Source organism: Stegastes partitus, unplaced genomic scaffold (genome assembly GCF_000690725.1).
Source record: "Stegastes partitus isolate 25-593 unplaced genomic scaffold, Stegastes_partitus-1.0.2 Scaffold190, whole genome shotgun sequence".
NCBI classification, from domain to species: Eukaryota; Metazoa; Chordata; class Actinopteri; family Pomacentridae; genus Stegastes; species Stegastes partitus.
In genome coordinates this window covers 432,342-452,441 of record NW_007577921.1, presented here as the reverse complement: position 1 = coordinate 452,441, position 20,100 = coordinate 432,342, and the positions used below count along the sequence as shown (strand labels likewise).

The 20,100-nt window shown below is 42.6% G+C and overlaps 2 protein-coding genes across 2 annotated transcripts; one reads left to right on the top strand and one right to left on the bottom strand.

Annotated features, from left to right (window-relative positions):
• The first annotated feature begins 6 nt into the window (after positions 1-6).
• Positions 7-6,013, top strand: LOC103356267 (lactase-phlorizin hydrolase-like). The gene is made up of 11 exons (XM_008280353.1): positions 7-1,183; positions 1,283-1,551; positions 1,669-1,959; positions 2,039-2,237; positions 2,498-2,700; positions 2,782-2,888; positions 3,424-3,555; positions 3,704-3,927; positions 4,095-4,337; positions 5,240-5,343; positions 5,912-6,013. The coding sequence occupies exons 1-11, from the start codon at positions 163-165 to the stop codon at positions 6,011-6,013; spliced, it is 2,895 nt and encodes a 964-aa protein (XP_008278575.1). The 5' UTR covers positions 7-162.
• A 1,124-nt stretch (positions 6,014-7,137) lies between these two features.
• LOC103356261 (gap junction gamma-1 protein-like) lies at positions 7,138-16,299 on the bottom strand. Its single transcript, XM_008280347.1, has 4 exons — positions 16,203-16,299; positions 15,634-16,005; positions 8,672-9,851; positions 7,138-8,578 (listed from the first exon to the last, which is right to left on the bottom strand). The coding sequence occupies exons 3-4, from the start codon at positions 9,819-9,821 to the stop codon at positions 8,565-8,567; spliced, it is 1,164 nt and encodes a 387-aa protein (XP_008278569.1). The 5' UTR covers positions 9,822-9,851; positions 15,634-16,005; positions 16,203-16,299; the 3' UTR covers positions 7,138-8,564.
• Between the last annotated feature and the right edge of the window lie 3,801 nt (positions 16,300-20,100).

Sequence of the window (20,100 nt, the reverse complement as noted above, 5' to 3'; positions counted from 1 at the left end):
TTCAGCTGGGGAGTTTCATCTTCAGCTTACCAGATTGAAGGAGGCTGGAATGCTGATGGAAAGGGGCCCAGTGTCTGGGATACATTCACTCAGACACCTGGCAATACTCCTACTGGAGATGTAGCCTGTGACAGCTACAACAGACTTGATGAAGACATCTACATGCTGAGAGCTCTGAGGGTGAAGTCATACAGATTCTCTTTGTCCTGGTCCAGGATCTTTCCTGATGGTACTCCTTCCTCCCTGAACCAGAAAGGTGTTGACTATTACAATAGACTCATTAATAGCCTGATAGCAAATAAAATCACTCCCATGGTGACACTTTACCATTGGGACCTCCCTCAAGCTTTGCAAAACCTCGGTGGCTGGGAAAATGAAACCATGATTGACATTTTTAATGACTATTGTGACTTCTGCTTTGCCACCTTTGGTGACAGAGTGAAATTGTGGATGACCATCAACCAGCCTCACTCAATTGCATGGTTAGGATATGGGCTTGGACAGATCCCTCCAAATGTTAAGAATCCAGGAACTGCACCATACTTAGTTGCACACAACCTGATCAGAGCTCATGCCAAGGCTTACCATACATATGATGACAAGTATCGTACATCCCAAGGCGGTCTTGTATCTATTGCCCTCAATGCTGACTGGGTTGAACCTAAAGATGTCAATGTTCTCCGTGAAGTGGTGGCTGCTGACCGCGCACTGCAGTTCCAACTGGGCTGGTTTGCACACCCCATTTTCAAGAATGGTGACTATCCTGATGCAATGAAGTGGCAAGTTGGAAACAAAAGTGATCTCCAAGATCTTTCAGAATCAAGACTACCTTCCTTCACTGAAGAGGAAAAGAACTACATCAAGGGAACTGCTGACATGTTCTGTGTGAATCATTACACTACAAAGATCGTAGGTCATGTTACAGGTCCGCTTTCCCCTCATTCATATGCAAGCGACAGGGACTTGACAGAGACAGAGGAAAGTGATTCACCAACTACAGCCATCCAAAACCAGAGAGCTGTGGCATGGGGCTTGAGAAGACTCCTCAACTGGATCAAGGAGGAGTATGGAAATCCACAGGTTTACATTACTGAGAATGGAGTGGCTACACAATCAAGCACAACTTGGGATGATAGTGCCAGAATGTTTTATTACAAGACCTATATTGATGAGGCTCTAAAAGGTGAACTGATATCTTCATATTTCATAAGATACATTTTATGATTATCATGACAGGTTTTAGTGTTGATCATTCATTTGTATGTGTTTGTTTCAACAACAGCCTACGAACTTGATGGCGTGAGGGTACATGGCTATATTGCAACATCGCTCATGGATTCTTTTGAATGGCTACAAGCGTACAAAGTTGGATTTGGGCTCCACCATGTTGACTTCAGTAACCCAAACCGGCCAAGAACACCAAAGTATTCAGCTCATTTCTACTACCAAGTCATAAAGGATAATGGTTTTCCCATGCCAGATGATGAAAAGATGCTTTACGGGCATTTCCGAAAAGATTTCCTTTGGAGTACCGCAACGGCATCATACCAGGTATGTGTTTAGATGAAGCCTATTCATTGATTCTGAACCAAGTATTTACACATGTACTGCTCTGCTTTTATCTATTTAAGTTGTTTTTGTTTTGTAAATGTTTTTTTTTTTTTTCAGATTGAAGGGGGCTGGAGGTCAGATGGAAAAGGTCTCAGTATTTGGGACAAGTTTGCTCACACACCTGTCCGAGTTTCTGATAGTGACAATGGAGACATAGCCTGCGACAGCTACAATAAAGTAGAAGAGGATGTTGCTATGTTAAGGCAACTTAAGGTGACCCATTATCGTTTCTCCATATCCTGGTCGAGGGTGCTTCCTGATGGTACCACCAATAACATTAATGAGGCTGGACTCAACTACTACCACAGACTAGTGGATGCACTTCTCGCTGCAAATATTCAGCCCCATGTATGTGTATTTTCAGCATCTCAAAATGCAATGGAAAGTTGGTAAATTGTTTTGTAAACTGTTTTTCCTTTGCCGTCAGATTACTCTGTACCACTGGGACCTTCCACAAGCCCTGCAGAAAATCGGGGGATGGGAGAATGAAACTATTATTGTCAAATTCACAGAGTACGCTGACTTCATCTTTAGCCGTCTTGGCCACAAAGTGAAATTTTGGATTACCATTAATGAGCCATACAACATAGCCAACGTAGGCCATGGCTATGGAGTAGCTGCCCCAGGTATGTTTGAAGTAATGTTCTGCATCTGATACTCTACATCACCCAAACTATGGTTGGTTTTGTGTTCAGTTTGAAAATCTGATTTTAAGTGGAATTAACAAAAACACTTAAGCGCTCGTATTGGGAACGTTTTAGTTGTTAAAGAAACTAAAACTGCAAACCAATCCTAAACCAAACATTAATCTTTCCGAAAGCACAATGACAAACAGCGTACAGCGTATCGGTAGCAAATGTTGTTATTACTTCATGTGTGTTTGCAGGAATCAGTTTCCGACCAGGCACTCTGCCCTACATTGTTGGTCACAACCTGCTTAAAGCTCATGCTGAGGCATGGCACCTCTACAATGAGAAGTACCGGGCCAACCAAAAAGGCATTATCTCTATTACCATCAACTCCGACTGGTCAGAACCCAGAAATCCCTATAAGCAGGAGGATATTGATGCTGCAAGACGTGTGATACAGGTACACCAGTCCCTTTCATATTTTACAATTAGAATTGTGTGGTGATAGTTTCTAATAGCTGTTATGTCTGTATTTGTGCAGTTCTACATTGGCTGGTTTGCCCATCCTGTTTTTAATGGAGACTACAGCGATGTGATGAAGACAATCATTCGTGAGCGAAGCCTAGCTGCTGGTCTGCCAAAATCTCGGTATTATAAAAAAAACAAAAAACAAAGCTTGAACGCCTGAAAATAAGATAGCATCACTAAAAAATCACTTCTTTTCAGTGCCTATAAAAAGTGTTCACCCATCTTGGAAGTTTTCCCCTTTATTGCTTTCAACACTGAATCGTAGCCATTTTAATTTGACTTTTTCAACAAGAATTGACAAAAACAGAGAAAATCTTTTTTACATTGTATATTTTAAATTATTGGACATTTTCTGTATAAATGTTTTTTCCTTTAACCATGAAAGCGACTTTAAAACAAAAAATAAATTCTTGTCAAGAAAGCCAAATTAAATTAACCATGATTCAATGTTTAACAGCAATAACAAGGAAAAACTTCCAAAGCAATACTTTCTATAGGCCTTTTCTGACTTTCTGAGCTAGTGTCTACTGTACAGTTTCCTATAAAATCAAACTAGGAGTACATGTGATTACCAGAGTTTATTATTAGTTTGCTACATTTATACACAAAAAATTGCTGCTTTGCACGTCAGTCCGTTTCTGTTCAATTTCTCCAGACTGCCTGAGTTCACTCCAGAGGAAGTTAAGAGGATTAAAGGCACCTATGATTATTTTGGATTCAACCATTACACCACTGTCCTTGCTTTCCCTGTGGAATACGGAGACCTTCAGCACTATGATGCAGACAGGTAAGCATAAGAAGAAAAAAAAATCTTTCTAATTTTCTTTTCGAGCAGCTGAAATAAGCCAATACAATTAGCACAGTTAAATGTATATGATTGTCTGTCTTGTGTACTTCATTTGAACTCTAAAATCTAACATATTTTACCTTCACAGGGGTGCAGGGACAATTGCTGATCGCACCTACCTGGATTCAGGTTCAGGCTGGCTGAAGATCTCACCATTCGGATTCCGCAGAATACTGAACTTCATTAAGGAGGAGTATGGAAATCCACCAATCATCATCACTGAGAATGGCATCTCAGAGCGAGGGCCCGTTGACCTGAACGATACTCCGAGGAGCTACTACTATGAAAAATACATCAACCAGGCGTTGAAAGGTATCCAAGCACTTTCATGGAATGTATTTAAGACCAGAACAGAGATTTTGAAAAAGTGCAGTAAAATAGTTTACAGGTCTTTTTCCAAAATGCTCACATGCTCAAACTGGATTCTAAGCACAATGACAGTGTGTCTGTGCTGAAGGTGTTTGTTTTCTCTATTAAAGCCTACTTGCTAGACGATGTGGATGTCCGAGGTTACACGGCTTGGTCACTGATGGACAACCTGGAGTGGGCCACTGGCTTTTCAGAGAGATTTGGCCTTTTTTACGTCAATCGTTCAGACCCGAAACTTCCACGAGTGGCAAAGAACTCTGTGAACCTCTACTCCACGATCATAAGCTGCAACGGATTCCCTGACCCTGCTTTAGGACCCAATGACTGCTTGCCCGAAGGTATGTTAACACAGAGTTGCTGAAACACCTGTTCTGACTAATGAACTGCCAAGTGATGTGTTCAACAGCACAAAAAGAAAAAGGAAGAACTTCTAAAAGTACCTAAAAACCTCACTTATTGCATACATACATAAATATACAAACCACTTGTTGCACTTTGAGGTTTGACCTCAAAGACTATTTCATGGCCACAACACTGTTTAACCCAGGGGTCTCGAACTCCGGTCCTCGAGGGCCGCAATCCTGCAAGTTTTAGATGTTTCCTTCTTCCAACACACCTGATTCAAATGATCAGCTCATCATCAAGCTCTGCAGAAGCCGGATAACGATCCTGACCATTTGAATCAGGTGTGTTGGAAGAAGGAAACATCTAAAACATGCAGGATTGCGGCCCTCGAGGACCGGCGATCGAGACCCCTGGTTTAACCCTTGCCTGTGTAAAGTATTGCTAATTTGCTCTGAATTCTGGGGAATAATCAAAAACCATGGCGATCCTATTCACACTGATGAACAGTTCTATTATTTTAACACAATCTTTAACAGGATATTGTAGAGGGAAAACAGCAAAGAATTTTTAAAAACTGAACTATCAGCAAATCACAGATGTGTGCCCCTTTTTATCAGCTGGTATCACTAAGTGTTACCATAAACATTGGTCTTAGCCTGGGGGTATAGCTTTCTGAGCCTAAAGTAAGTTAGTGTTCTTTTTTTGGTGAAACGATTCATTAGACTAATTTAGGAGCACACAATAGACTGGTCCAACACTGGAGTGTGAAATGCTTCTGTGAAACTTGCCCTTAGATTCTTGTTCAAACCAGGTTAACTGTTTTCTCTTGTTTTTAATCCTGACTTAACTGTCTCATACCATAGTTTCATGCTTAACAGAACAACTTTGTGTCTTTGTGTCTTCTCTGCAGCGGTGACGCCGGACGTTGACAAGCCTGTGCAGTTCCTGGGAATGAAGCTCTCTGTCACTGATGCTGAGACCGGACTGAACACCACGTTTGCTCTACTTATTGTTGTACTGTTTGGACTCATTTGTTCACTTTCATTTTGCATCTTTAGGAAAAAAAGAAAGTCCAAGAAAAATGTTAATGTTGAACACTGAGGTGTAGTGGAAGTCCTCAACATAAACACTTCAAATCCTAAATGAAATAATTCGTTCAACAGATATATTTAACATTTCTTTCATTGCTGTATGTTAGTGCTGTTCTTGAGGCTCCGTTTGGGATTTAATATTCAAGTATATGATATGATTTATTTGATTTGATTCATGACTGTTAATGACAGCCACTGTATATCCCACAAGATCTGCTTGTTGTTAGTTCTGCTTATTGTTGAAGTCAAAGAAAATTAAGTCCATTACTGTATGATATAAAAAATACTGATCATCTGTAATATATTGTGAAACAAGACATATTGCTCCATAGATTTTATACTGGCTTGTGAACGATAAAGTCCAACATTTGTTGTGTTATTTAACAATACCTTGTATTTTCTGTAATAAGCAGTTTCTCGGGGTGGGGAGTTAGTTCATATAAAGATGGATTTAAACCTGTGATCTCTTGAATTGTCTTATTTGTCCTCAGAGGCTCTTGTTGAAACTGGAGCTGCTGATAGATGGAGATGCTTTTGCTAAGTTCTGTATGAATCACCTAGTGCCACTAGAGGTCACTGTAGGAGAAAACTGAACCTTGTGAAAGTCGACTTAAGGAAAAGATCCGGACCTTCATCTTTCATTATAAATTATACTGCGAGAAAACAAATAATAAAAATGGCTTAGATGTGACTACAGCAGTGCCTCCTTAGATTGTGCAGCTCTGTGGAGTCCTCATCCCTGTAATACTGGAGTAGTTCAGTCATGCATGTTCAAGCTGGAAACCGATTCTGATATGTAAAGATCCTACCCTGCAAGTTGACGGGATCGGCTCCTCAGGTTTGTTTTGTAAGAAGCCCCCTGGGTGTGAATCTGTGTTTTTGTCACTGTCATCAGTACACTGCATTGTCATGGTTATATATATATTCAGTTATGGCAGTCACTGTTTGTTTCTTCCAAGAGGTCTAACATGAAAATTAAGATCGTTTTTAAGGCATTTAAGTGAAGACATGCACGAGAATCAAGCCTAATACATCCCAGTATATTAAACCATGTGATAGGTTCATTTATGAAGATATACAGTGTCGCTGTGTCTTCCAAGACTGGATATACAAACACCATATGGTCATATTTAGAGGGGGGAAAAATCCAGGGGGAGTCATTAATGATATAAATGGATGCTTGTGTTAGATCCAGTTCTCTGCTTAAAAGTCAGGGTTAGCAGGAACTTAACTGCTAAGTTGGAGTTTTAAGAGCTTAATTACAATTTTCCTCATCAAAAGGTGGAAAATGCAACTCTATCCTGTCTATTATTCTTAGTCAAAGTCAGAATTTATCTCCTCGTGGAATCCAGCAGAGCAGATAAATTAGCCAACATAAGATACACCAGTGTGTGTCCTTATCCAAATCACTGGACAGATCATGTCAGGTTTAACTGCAGTTTTTCTGAACCTGAGTTTATTCAGGTTGAACTTGGACACAACAACCCCTTCAAAGGCTTGCGGGATGCAACAGTATTTGAAAGCCAATTCTGTATGTTAGGAATCTATTTGAAGAGCGCTCCAAATGAATCCAAATCAGGACCTTCACAGTGTAGTGTGTCACCAAATACAGAAACAGTCTCACATAAGCAATTGGCTGACTTTGCCTCGATAACAGAATATTAATTTGTGATTGGACTGAACCGTCAGTGACATTATAAAACCAGACGCAGGCCGCTTGAAAAGCTGAATTTGTTGTAAAAATTTATTTCAAAAACTAACCACAAAGTACTATCAATACAAAAAAGTATAAAAAGTACAAAAAGCATTGGTCAAAAATAACTTGAGATGACAATATTTGAGTTGGCACTGTGGGTATGAGTCAGAATACAAAAGATGGCGTCTTATTAGAGCCCATTCAAGGCATTGAATTCACATTGAAATGATTACATCTGTTTAAAACTGTCATTCAGATTATGGAACAGTGATAACATCCAGAAACCAGCACTTTCAAATACAGAATATGACATACAGTACTGTCCCTTATTTAACCGACAAACAATTAAAACAGGGTCCGTTTTGAAAAAAGACACAACTTGTATCTAACATAAAGAGCTACAGACTGATAAAAGAATGTGATTATTGAAATGTTGTTGTGTTTGAGCTCAGACTGTATAAAACCTTTTAAAGAAAACACCAAGTTCACTGAGAATCTGGTTCAGGAAGCGAAGACAGTAGTGAATTAAAAGGAAAAAAAAAAAAAAGGTGTTTGCCACAGTGACAAAAGCCTGTTGCCAATACCACAATACTTACTTAAAACTAATACAAAAATAAAGAACAGTATCAAATGTTTAAAACAATACAAGACAATATCAAGAGTTACATGTTTTTCAAGCATTACCCAGGTTTGTTTGTTCCTTTGGACAAAGGCACCCCAAGTGTGTTCCAGTTACCATCCAGGCACCAGACTCAGGAATGTTGACTGGTGCATTGCCAACATTGACAAAAAAACAAAAAAAAAAAAGAAGTGTAACACACTCGAAAGAAACCTTTGTTTGAAAATTGACACCTCGCAAATTCTCCACCAGCATGACAACAACTCCAGTACCTATCTTCTTCTTCTTCTGAGTGGCGCCTTGTCCATGAAGCTTTCGTTTGCATCTACAAACACTCACTCCTCACAAAATTCTTACAGTTTAAACTTTTTTTTCTTTCTTTTTTTTTGCACAACTGGCTTGGCCTTACCTTAACAAAATGCCATAAAATGGAGTTCCAGTTTAAGTCTAAGGCAAACTTGAGATTTTCTCACTGAACTTTCAACAAAGAACATAAAATGACTAATAGCTCTAAGTCTCATAATAAAAATATATATAAAAAAAACAAATAGCTGCCCTGAGGGAGAAGTACATGTTAACCTTAACCGTTCTTGTTGCACGATGGCAGTTTGTTAGCACTTTGGATCTTCAAACAGGCTGGTGTCTCATAATTGCTGAGTTGAGACTCCTTTGACTTGATGCTTGACCACAGCTGGCCATAACACTGGAAGGCCTGGGCTGACTTCATCCACCTCAAGCATAATGTCAACACTCACGCATACACACTCCCTGTTCAGTTCCCTTCTGTCCTCTCATTGCTCCTCCTGTGAGCCGATCAGTCGACGAGAACCTACGCACGGAGACCTGCGAACACATTTTGTCGGTGTCAGTGAAGAGTTTTGTTTTGATCACAGCTAACCACTGAAGCAGCAGCACAGTTGTGAAAAGACACCTCACCTTTCTCGCAGGTGCTGCTCTGCTTCTCCTGGGCAAAGTTTAGTCTGTTCTGCTCCACCGCCGTGCCGTTGGACTCCGGGCTGCTGCTGCGTGACGGGCTGCTCTCCTCGTTCTGGTACGCCATGTCCAGATGCTGCTGCGCCAGTTTTAGGTGCCTGCGCAGCCTCTCCAGCTCCCGCGACGACGCCTCGTCTCCGAATGACTCGCGACCCGAGTCTCCCAGGTTGTCCCTGAAACCCATTTTGCCCGATGGGTCCTTCTTCAGAGCTGTGTGGTAGCCTGGAGGAGGTGCGGAGGGCTGGCGGGAGATGGATGACCTCTGGCTGGCCAGAGCCGGGTGGCGGGGGGTGGGAGGCCGAGGTCGCGGTGTGCAAAAGCAGTCACGAATACCGCTGATGCCGAGGTGGAGGATCTCCAACACGGTAAACAGCAGACACAAGGCGCTGACGGCATACATGATGAGCAGGAAGATTGTTTTCTCTGTCGGACGTGAGACGAAGCAATCCACCGTGTGCGGACAAGGAGACCGTGTGCATACATATGACGGCGCCACCTCCAGCCCATAAAGGATGTACTGTCCAAACAGGAAGGAGGCCTCGAAGATGGCACGTGATAGCAGCTGGAATACATAAACCTTCATCAGGCCATCTCTCTTGATGCGACGGCGTCCGTCATGCTTTTTGCTGGGCTTTTCCACGACTTCCTTTTCTTTTTCTGGCTCAATCTCTTCCAGGATCATGGGATCTTCCTCCCCATTATCCTCCGCTTCTTCGTAGTCGCGGTTGGCACCGCGGCTCACAATCGGCATCCTTTTCCTGCTCCTGGGCCTGTAATCATCATCCTCCATGCGGGCGATCTTGTGCATAGCAAACCCGAGGTACATGATGGTGGGAGTGGTGATCATAATCACCTGGAACACCCAGAAGCGAATGTGTGATAACGGCGCGAATGCGTCGTAGCACACATTCTCACAACCGGGTTGCTGCGTGTTGCACACAAATTTACTCTGTTCATCGTAGTAGATCGACTCCCCTCCGACTGCCGTCAGCACAATCCGAAAGACAATGAGGAGGGTGAGCCAAACTTTGCCCACAAAAGTGGAGTGATTGGAAATCTCATCCAGCAGTCGTGTGAGGAAACTCCAGCTCATTTTGCTCGAGGGACAGGGAAGCTCTCAAACCTGGGCAGGAAAAAAGAGAGAGAAATGTATTCAGATGTTGGCCTGGGTGGTAAAACATGAGCAACGTGTACCAGTGATGCACACTTCATCAAATGGCAATGAGGAAACGGTTTCTTTTAAACACATTAGATGCAACCTGCCATAAAAGCACCAAATAGAAACACAAAGTTTAAATGCGTGAACAGAAGTGTGCTCCCTCTGTGGCTCAGAAGAAGTCTTGATAATTGAGTGTGCTACTCTCCCTGTGACTTCGTTGCAGGTTTTCAGGGATGTTTGAGAGATCTCCAATGACAGAGGCTGTGATGGCAGGGACCAACAGTTGCCCCTATGAGGTAGTTTAGTGGCCAAAAAAGAACCACCCCGCCTGTCTGGGTCTTGCTCCCTAACATCTACATTTAGGAAACACAGCCTACTGCAAGAGCTGACGGACTTAAGGTCGAGGTGAGTGCAGAACCAGTACAGAGTCCCCTTCCGGTGTTATCAGCTCCTGGCAAGCAACAAGGAATTTTATCCTCAGCACGGTGCAGGTGCTTCACCCTAGTTACCCTCCGTGCGCCTCCAGATAACAACGCTGACAAATCGCTGTTACACTGCAGGCAGCTTGTAACATTTTATTGACCAAGTTATTTACAACATCGTATAGATGCTCAGTTCACCTCCAAACTGATTTTAGTTGTTTGCTTGACTTAATGTATAACAAGATTAAATCATCCCGTACTGACAGCAGAAAGCATGTAAAAGGATATAAAATGAGATAAGATAGTGCTGTCAGCAGCAGTACACACAGAGATACACACATACTAGAAGAACAACAAGAAATAGTGCAAACACAAGTACAACAATACATATATAAAAGGAGAATAGTGCAAACAGAATATAAGAATGAGGATATCTAGAATAGACATATAGATATAGAAAAGATCAGAATCAGAATCAGCTTTAATGGCCAAGTACGTACACAACATACAAGGAATTTGGTTTTGGCTGTTGGCGTCGCCCTAGGAATTTACACGAATGATAGAAATAGGAAAATTTAAAAAATAAAATAAAGTAAAATAACTACAGAAAGAAAAAGAATAAAATACAATAAATATTAATAAAAAATAAACAAGATAACAAGACAAATATATACAAGATATAGAAGATAAGGAATAAAGATATAATAATAATAATAAAAATAAGAGTCACTGAAAACCAAATGATTTTACTAATTTCTTCTGCTAAACGATCCCACTTAAAAATACTCTAATTACTGCACCAGGCAGCCACAAGGTGGCGCTACTGCATAATCAAGTGGACACCTCCACACTCTACCCTCTTGCTCTGTGCGGAGGACATGCTAGGGCAGCTGCAGTGATCACAATAAATGCCATCATCAAATTGCGCAACTACAACCAGACTGACATGTAGATGCTGTGGAGTGAAGTTGTAATCAGCGAGCAGAGTGCCTGAGGCGCAGCGCAGTGAAAACACAAAGGATACGCTGGTTTACGGAGGCAGCGTAGTCGAGTTTATTAGAAATTGCAGCTAAATGTGTGACAGTTACCGTAAATACCCATACAAACATCACAGTCTAGCTCAATCTAGTCTCCGCTGAACATTTTACGCACAGGGAAGTTCACATTTAGTTGCTGGAAGTTGAGGTTTAATAATCTGACTGGGATCTAACAGCACTGAAGCAGCAATCAAGAGGTCCTGCGGTTTCACGCCATCCGTGACAAACCTCGTAAGCAACTTCTGCTGTGCAATTAAGACACAATTAGAAACCGCACTGCCACGCTTTTACCGAGTAGGTGAGCAACAATGAAGTTTTTATTTTAACTGAGAACAGATGATACCATTTTGCAGATCGTCTACCCGCTGAATTATCTTTTTTTTGACAAACAAGGTCCGTTCTGTGACAACTCAGCCACGAGGTGTTAAAGTGAATTCTTGCCTAAAACTGAGTGAATCAGCGATGGAGGGACACACAAATCATTTTAAACGTCAACTGCCAACGATAAAGCAAATCAAATCACGTCAAATGTCATTACAGCAGTTTGGCAAGTCTGCATGCTCCAACAAGTTTTCATTTAGATAACAACAAAACCAAGTAGCAGCAGCGTCTTACTGGAACTCCAGCGCCGAGGATACGATACCAAACACGACACATCGTGACTTGAGCTCACTACACAAAGTGACACAGTGCTGTGCTCTGTAACTCCTGTGCAAACACAGGGCAGGTCCAGTGCTGGACATGAAAGCCTCGTATTATTCCGGCTGTCCCAGGTTAAGGTGGTGTTTCCTTTCAGATCGGAATGAATTCACAAAGAGACACTCTTCTACCAAACTGTGTGCACTAAAAGCTGCTGTATAGACATTTCTTTAGTGTGTGTGCGATTATCCAAAAGACCCTAAACAACTACTGATCGGAAATCTTAAATCTACAATTTGGATGCAATGGAAATTTCCCATCTGAAAAGTTTACTATAAACCCAACACAAGAAAAGAGACAAAGTGCGGCTCAGCGATCACATGACGTCGTTTAAACAGGATCCATGACAAGTCACCCGTACCGGGCGACTCCCAGGTGTGATGTAAGCAGATCTGATGGATGACCAGATTAGTTACTTTGATGGCTACTCTATGATAGAACAGTATTTTTGTTCACATTCTGCTTGGAATCCATGGAAAACCTACAACCAGCTCTCCCTCCCTGCTGCTCGGCCGTCTCTCCCACTGATGCAGTGAAGCTAATTTCAGCATGTCTCTCCACAAACCTCCTCTTCACTACCGGCTATGTTTGCTCACTACTTTTATGCTGTTCGTCTGTTTACTGCTCACATGGACTACCACTGTCATTATCCTTCATCTGCGGTTTTCTGAACCGTTGCCTGTTGGCACTTGCATCCCGCCTGAGAAAAGTTGAATCACAGTACGACGTCTTAAACTGCACATCAAGATAACAGGAAGCATGTAGTTGGATCGTGTGTATGGAGAAATATTTGTCAGAAACAGTTTAGTTTAATGTGCACACTACACCCAACCTGTTAGCTATGCTGGTTTCCTGATGGCATCGGGATGCCAGCAATAGAGACGGAGCGGAAGCCAACGGCGCGCTCAGCTGCTTGGAATCTAGGTTAACGGTTAGAAACTGCACCGAGCTGCTGTCAGAGCTTCAAGGAATACCACTGACTCACGTGCAAGCGTGAGTCTGTGTGTAACTGTCAAGCTGGCAGAAGGAGGAAGTACATCAGATAACAATCACAACTCAGAGCTGAACTCGGAGACTCTTAGCTGCTCTGTTCAGCCGCTCACTATAGTCAAATGTAAGATTTAAAGAATGACACAGTGTGTTTGGGCCTGTTGTTCACAGTCAGTATCGTGGCTGTCGTATCCAGCGGCAGATCCTATGTGAGCTGCGGCATTTTCCAACATTTTTTGTAGTTTCGTAACATGAAATCAGATTTATATCTCAGCTTTTTCAATGGCCTCCTCCAATGTTGTAGGCTGGAGGGCAACACAGTGTGGACGTCTCAGCTGGACTGGAATTCAAGTGGATTCATCTGATCCCAGCAATTCCAAAAAGTACAGATTTACAATAGCAAGGATTAAGATTAGGATTGGAAAGAATCCCTTGAATTTGGTGAAACCTGATCCTCAAAGTGCACCTGAATGCAAGATGCATGATGCAGTTACACGTGTGTCCGCTGCTGTTTCATAAAATCATTTTATGCTTTTGCAAAAAAAAAAAAGGTTTTTACACTTGTTTGAGGTGTTTTTAAGCTTTTTCACCAAAACAAAACAAAAAAAAAGTTAATGTGCATAATGAGAGATGAAAAACACGCTCTCCATTCCGACATGGTGAAAAGCTGTTTCTGTATTTTTACCGTCTTTGCCTCTTTGCCAGCATGAAACGTGGCCAAAACTAGCTGACAGAAAGAGTAATTACCAGTTCCTCAACTGAAAACAATTCCTGAAGATCTCGCTCTATTTTTTCTGCTGTTTCTTGCCAAAGTTTTGGAAGTTGTTTATTTTTTTCAAGGTTTTTTTTTAGCGGTTGGCAAACGATTGGTTTTGCTTCCAGCTTCTTCCGTCCTGTGTTTTTTTTTTTGTACAATCACGCCTTATGTTGCCTTTGCTGCCACGTTCTAGAAACTCCAAGTATTAGTATTATTGTTGCCAAAAAGTGTCCAAATAAAACCGCACCTGTTTTTTTAATATATAAACAACTGTTTCTAAACTGTTCTTATTATTCAAAGTGTGACTGATTTGGGTTGAGCTGTGGATTTAGCTGACACTCTTGAACAGACTCTTGAGGACTGCAGGGATGAAAGCTGTATCTTTTTGGAAACCAGTGGGACAAACTGGTCAGTAATTAAGGACTGACCCCGACCCTGCAGCCAAAAGACAGAAACAAAAGGCCGGATGGACGTAATGTGATGTTTGAGCTGGGTGGGTGTCCTGAGCAGAACAAAGACACCATCATCATCAAAACTGGAAAGATCTGTTGAGCTTCAGCAACTTTTAATCAATAGAGGGTAACATTAAAAAGCTCATCAAGCTGTATCTGGCTTCTCATGATGGTATGGCCTGAATAAGCAAAGTATAGAGCAAGTGACCAAAAATGAGGTTCTGCCTGATTTGCAAATAAAAAGAAGTCAATCCAGCTACCTCTATAGAAACTGTCTGGTTCTGCATCTTACACTTCTACCTATCTGAGGTTCTTTAACCAGTCCTGCAACAACATCCCATGTGAGTATCAGTCCTCTATCTGTGGCACTTGACACCAAACAGTCTGCTTCCTAACAGCAGAATGCGCACACGGGCCGAGCTCTGCAGAACAGAGAGGCTTTTGTGGCTCCAACATCTGGAAGGCCAGTTCCAGCTGACCCTCCTGAATCCCAGAGCCCGCAGGCTGGGACTGAGGCTCCGGGCCCGAGCAGGGAAAAGCCCCGGAAAATAACCAGATGAGTCAAACTGAGGAGTGACTCCTGGTGAGGAAAAAATAACTCATCTCCGCTTCCTATCACCAAGGAGCACAACATCAGGAACTAAAAACAAAACAAAAACGAGGAGAGAATGGGGAAAAGGCTATAAATTACCCCCATCTAATTAAATAGACTGTGAAATGAAATTTTATCCCATTTGGGGAGTGAAGGAAAAAAAAACATCCTCGTGGCTAACGGGCCACGACGTCAGCACGGTGCTCCACATGCTCCCGTAACGTTTTACCGATGCTTAATGACGCTAAAGGTTGCGCCATATTGTTTGGACAAAGTGTGGAAAGAAACTTTACCACATAAAACACCAGAATATTCACAATAACTGCTTTAAATGCGGGCAACTTGGTAAACACAAGACAAGACGGTTGTGCGTCACTCCATCCCCAAATCCACGAGATAGCCGCAAAAAATCCCCGGAAATTAAACAAAATATCCTGCATACCAGTACAATTACCATCCCATGTGGTGCTAGTGACAACATATTTTGTGCAAACGTGCCCTAAAACTCCACATAACGCGACTGATTTGGTTTATTTAGCGTTGCCAGCCAGCCAGGCGGTGCGCGTAAACTTAGAAGTTAGCGCTTAAACGATGCATTTAAACGCGCTGGTTCTTTAAGCACGACTTAATAAGGCGCTGGGGTTAAACTAACAGAAAACAACTCCCTTCGCAAAAAGTTACAGCTAAAACTTGAACGAAAGCACCATTGTTGGCAAAAAAAAAAAAAAAAAGGTGGAAAAAAAGCGTGATGTTACCGCGTCTTTGCGCCGCCGCCGCGCTGTTCGTGTGGGTTTTACCTTCAGATTTCAGGTCCTCCGTCTCATCAAAGTTGTCTCCCGAAACGAAACCTCTTCCTTCGTGTTCTGCCTTAAAAGAAACCCCCCTGCGATGATGTTAAGCCATCCAGGTTTTGCTTTTTTTTTTTGTTCTTTCCTGCGAGGAGCCTCCGTCCGTCTCCAGTTGTGAGCTGTACTGCTGGCTGAGGACAAAGAATATTCCCAAATCCCCCCCTTTTCTCCTCCCAGTTTCAGCCGGGCACCCCACCCCCTGTCTGCGCAGAGTGGAGGAAAACGATCAACTGCCAGCATTCCTGATGCAATCGCTGCTTCAGTCGCTTCTAACTTCAGTCTGGACTCCAGAAGGCAGAGAGGAGTCGGAGTTTCTGAAATCTGTGCCATGGGGGAAGACAATGAGTAAATAGGATATCCTGTTTTTAGGGGAAAAACACAGGCAGGATTTTTTAATTTAGCAGCAGAACAAACATACAATTCCACAGATAGTGATTCGTGTTAGAACCTGCATAGGTGTTATCTGCATGAATCTGCATTGTTCAGAGCTTCAGGTGAAGATAATCTGATGTGCAAACCTTTGTTTCTTTGGGGGGAGGTGGGAGAACATTGAGCCTCCTGAGAGTACATGAACCTCTTCCTGCTCAGGCAGATGTTCGGAAGTTGTTGCTACCATAAGGTCCCTTCCTCCGGGTCACACTTTCTTTGGTTTCCTGCTTCCCCACCCACCCCACCCCATCACACTTGTTTGAACCAACACTGAGTAATGTCCAACAAGACTCAGGACCTGCTGTGTCATGAATCACAAAGTCAGTTATCTGAGCTCAGCACTATATGGATTCTTATTCATAGGGCCGATGTGGCGTCTTGCTCTCAATCAAAAGGGAGATTTCCTTTAAGCAGCTGAATTTCCAGCCGGCTGATGCTGCACTTTTCCCCCCCAGAGAAGTGACTCAAATGCGGTCCATCACGGATTAAATATCGCAGGCATCCAGTCAACCGTCCGTCTCCCGAAGTCACATTGAACGATCACATTGTTCTTCACGGATCTCCTGAAATGCCAGTCATCATCATCATCCTCGCCGTCCCCACCTCTCTGCAACAAAAAAACGCACACAAAGCACTCTGCTTTCTTTTACATATTGCTCGTTGCTAATGCAAAAGGGTCGCTTCACGTCTTGTCTTTTTTTGATAACTGCCTCTTGCTGGTGACAGCACACAAAGAGCAGCAGTTATTGTTTAATATCTGCTGCAAACAGGAGGTCAGTGGAGGAATGCATTGCCCTTCCCCCTTCTCAGGGTGCAGCCGAAGCTCTATTGTGAACCACAAGCATGCTTTTATTCATAGGGTGTAATGTGGGGTGCTCTGGTAAACCACAGCCCAAATGACAGAGAAAGATCATGTGGAGACTGAGCAACCCAGCCTCGTGGCTCCTTCCAAACATTTATTCTCTTCTTTTTTTTTTTGCAGTCTTCCATCCACGCTGAGCATCCACTGGCACGACAACAAAAACACCCTTCTGCGTAAATGCATTTGGAATCAGATAATCAGCCCTGAAATGTTGTTGGAAACACTGATCTTTATGTGGATGCTGATTTATGGCACGCAATCTGGCGAAAAGCCGCTTGCTCAATTGGCCTGCGATTACACAATAGAGGAGGCTTAACGTTCTTCTGGTGTTCCATTGTGGGCTTCAAAGTTTAAAAACATAAATAGCGGTTTGTGATTCAACCTCTCTAAGTGTGGACACGGCCTTACGCCATTTCTATGGCACTGTTTTGACTCTATACTTCTCCACACCTCTTTGGTCTTTCACCACAAAAAAAAAAAAAACGCTCCACAAATATGATGTTGCAACATCATATTCAGCAAAAGAGGAGAAAAGGCTTTGCTCAAGAGTTGCCCTCTTGTTTGCTTCAAAACCTGACCCACTGTGAATCATCCCCTTGTGATGTTTGCTTTTCCTGCACACACACACAGATACACACTTTTCCTGAAAGGGTCGGCCTAGAACTGGTTTTGAGCCTGAATGTTTGTGCAAGTTCTACTATGAAAGTGACAATGTTCCCCTTTTGGCAGCTGTGGTCAGCTCTTTTGACGGCTGAAGGAGCTGAAGTCTCGAGAGGTCACGGAGATGTAAAAAAAATCTTCCTCTGAGGGACTGTGTGTTTCCATACAGACCTTGTGTAGCAGAGAACGTATGTATTCATGCAGAAGGTATGCCCTTCCTCTCTGTATTAGCACCACTTCTTTTTTTTTAAATAGATGAACCACATTGGCCCACAAATGCAACGCTCCAGTCACTTAAGGGTCTTGGTGTTAGCAGAAAAAAAATTCTTGCTGCATGCTCTTGCTGGTTTTAATTTTTCAGCTTGCATTCTTGAGGCAGTCTCCCTGCCAACACACCCCGGAAAATGCACAAGGGCGCGACTCGTTTTTATTAAATGGCATTAGCGCAAGGTTAACCTGGCAGCCGTCCAAGATGACTTTAGAAAAATGAGCAGTCGTGTCTTTGCTGTGGGCCAGAGTGGAATTCCTTTCTGTTGCAGCGCTCGCTGTCAATTGTGAAACGCATTTTTATTATTAATGTGTTCCCTCCTCAAGCCTTATTTATATGGTATGTGGTTTATTGCTGCATAAATGTGAGCTTTTAGCAGGAAAAAAGGAGCTAATGTACAAGTAGCAGCTCTACCTGCACCTGTGGACTTCTGGGCCAATTATTCACTGGACACAGATTAATTAGATTCAGCAGTAAACCCAGGCCTATACTGTAACATTTTAATTCACAGTACAGCAGGGAAGTGGAGTTTCCTGCCAACAAGACTAATGCTTTCCATCTGTGTGTTGTTTAGAAGTCAGTGTATCCCAAATAGTGCCTAATAAGGTTCTGCCTCAGATCAGAGTGACTCAATTTAACTTAACCCCATAATATATCAGATACTGGACGTATTATCACGTGTAGAGGGTTTTAAAAGTTTTCACCATCTCATATGCCCGCATCACGTCGTAAAATAAGAGCACGGGCAGAGAAATATGCTTACGGGCCTAAAAATCCGAGCTGTATATCACGCCTACAGTCCCATATGTAGCAGAAAGAAGTGCCAGAGGTGTTCGTGCCCTGCCAAGGAAAGTGAATGTAATTACAGCACTAAGGCCACAAATTGCTTTAGGAATAAAAAATTTAAAAAAAAACACTGGACGCCCACACTGCATACAAGAGCAACTAAAAGTAATCAGTCGTTAGTGTATACTAAAGAGCATGCCTTACTTAGAATAGAATAAAACTGAATTCCTGTATTGCCACTGCAACAATTTTAGCCTGCAATTCTTCACATTGTTCGATTTCATTGACGAAACAGAGCGATATGTTGTGGATTCTGCATTTTGAACCTTTTAAAGTGGTTGTATTTCTGTGCACGCTACATAAAAAAAACCCTCCCTTTGTGCAGCTCTCGGTGTTTTTATCTCCTAGTTTACTGCTCCTTTCTTGTGTGTTTACTGCTTCCTATTCCTGCCTATCACCTCACTTTGGGAGCGATTCACTGGGGGGACAGGGTGACTCGGCATCGGGGGTGGGTGGGTGGGCTTAATTTGCAAGGTCACCTTCTTTTGCATAGGAGGGGGAGGGGGACTGATATCCTCAAAAGTGGGGTTCCTATAAGTCTTTGTTTTCATCTCACAGTTGTGCAGATTAATTCCCAAAAGCATCACATCCATAACAAAACCTACAACAAACATCCTAAAAAAAAAAACCTATCATGAAACCCCCCCTGTTTTTTTTTGTTGCCATGCAGTCAACAGCAGCACCCCTCAGTAGGATGGTCGGGTTACGGTTGGAACAGGCTGCACGTGGGACACACAAAAGAAGCCTGGCGCTTATAGGGAGGAGGGGTACAGCGTTGCCATGGAAACAGACAGCCCTACCCCCGGAGCAGATGGTGGTGGTGGTGGTGGTGGTGAGGGTATCGGGGGCTGGGTGTAGTGATGGCGGGACCCAGAGATGATTATCTGTCCCAGGTTTCCCTCCTGAAACAACAGCATCTGTGTGTGTCTTCTTAACAAAAACAGGTGGCTCGGGGTCGGTGTTAAGTTGTTGTTTGTTCATGCAGGAGCATTTAAAGCTCGTGCAGTCGCTCGGTTAACTTCGTCTTCATGACAGCGGTTTGATTCAAGTGTTCAATTTTTTTTCTAAATGTTTAAACGGTTTCCTCTGAAATTCACCAGCGGCTGACTGGAGTTGATCCGTGACTCATGTGTGAAAGAGTTGCTGAAATCATTCCTCTAGTCCATAACAGCTATTAAGAAATTTTTTGCTTAACTGTGCCGCAAGAGGTGTGGTGAATCCACGTTTACTGTCTTGTTCGAATCAAGGGTGTATTTTGCCAGACTTGCGGTCTTTTGAAAAATGAAATGAAATGAAAAATACTTTATTCATCCCAGAAGGGAAATTCAATCAATTTCAATCAAATTCAATC

What these genes read in the sequence shown, in the direction of transcription:
- LOC103356267 (XM_008280353.1), top strand. Translation starts at nt 163, where the DNA reads ATGCTGAGAGCTCTGAGGGTGAAGTCATACAGATTCTCTTTGTCCTGG. An exon ending in TATTGATGAGGCTCTAAAAG is followed by an intron (nt 1,184 to 1,282) that starts GTGAACTGATAT and finishes TTTCAACAACAG; the next exon opens with CCTACGAACTTGATGGCGTG. An exon ending in CATCAACCAGGCGTTGAAAG is followed by an intron (nt 3,928 to 4,094) that starts GTATCCAAGCAC and finishes TCTCTATTAAAG; the next exon opens with CCTACTTGCTAGACGATGTG.
- LOC103356261 (XM_008280347.1), bottom strand. Translation starts at nt 9,821, where the DNA reads ATGAGCTGGAGTTTCCTCACACGACTGCTGGATGAGATTTCCAATCAC.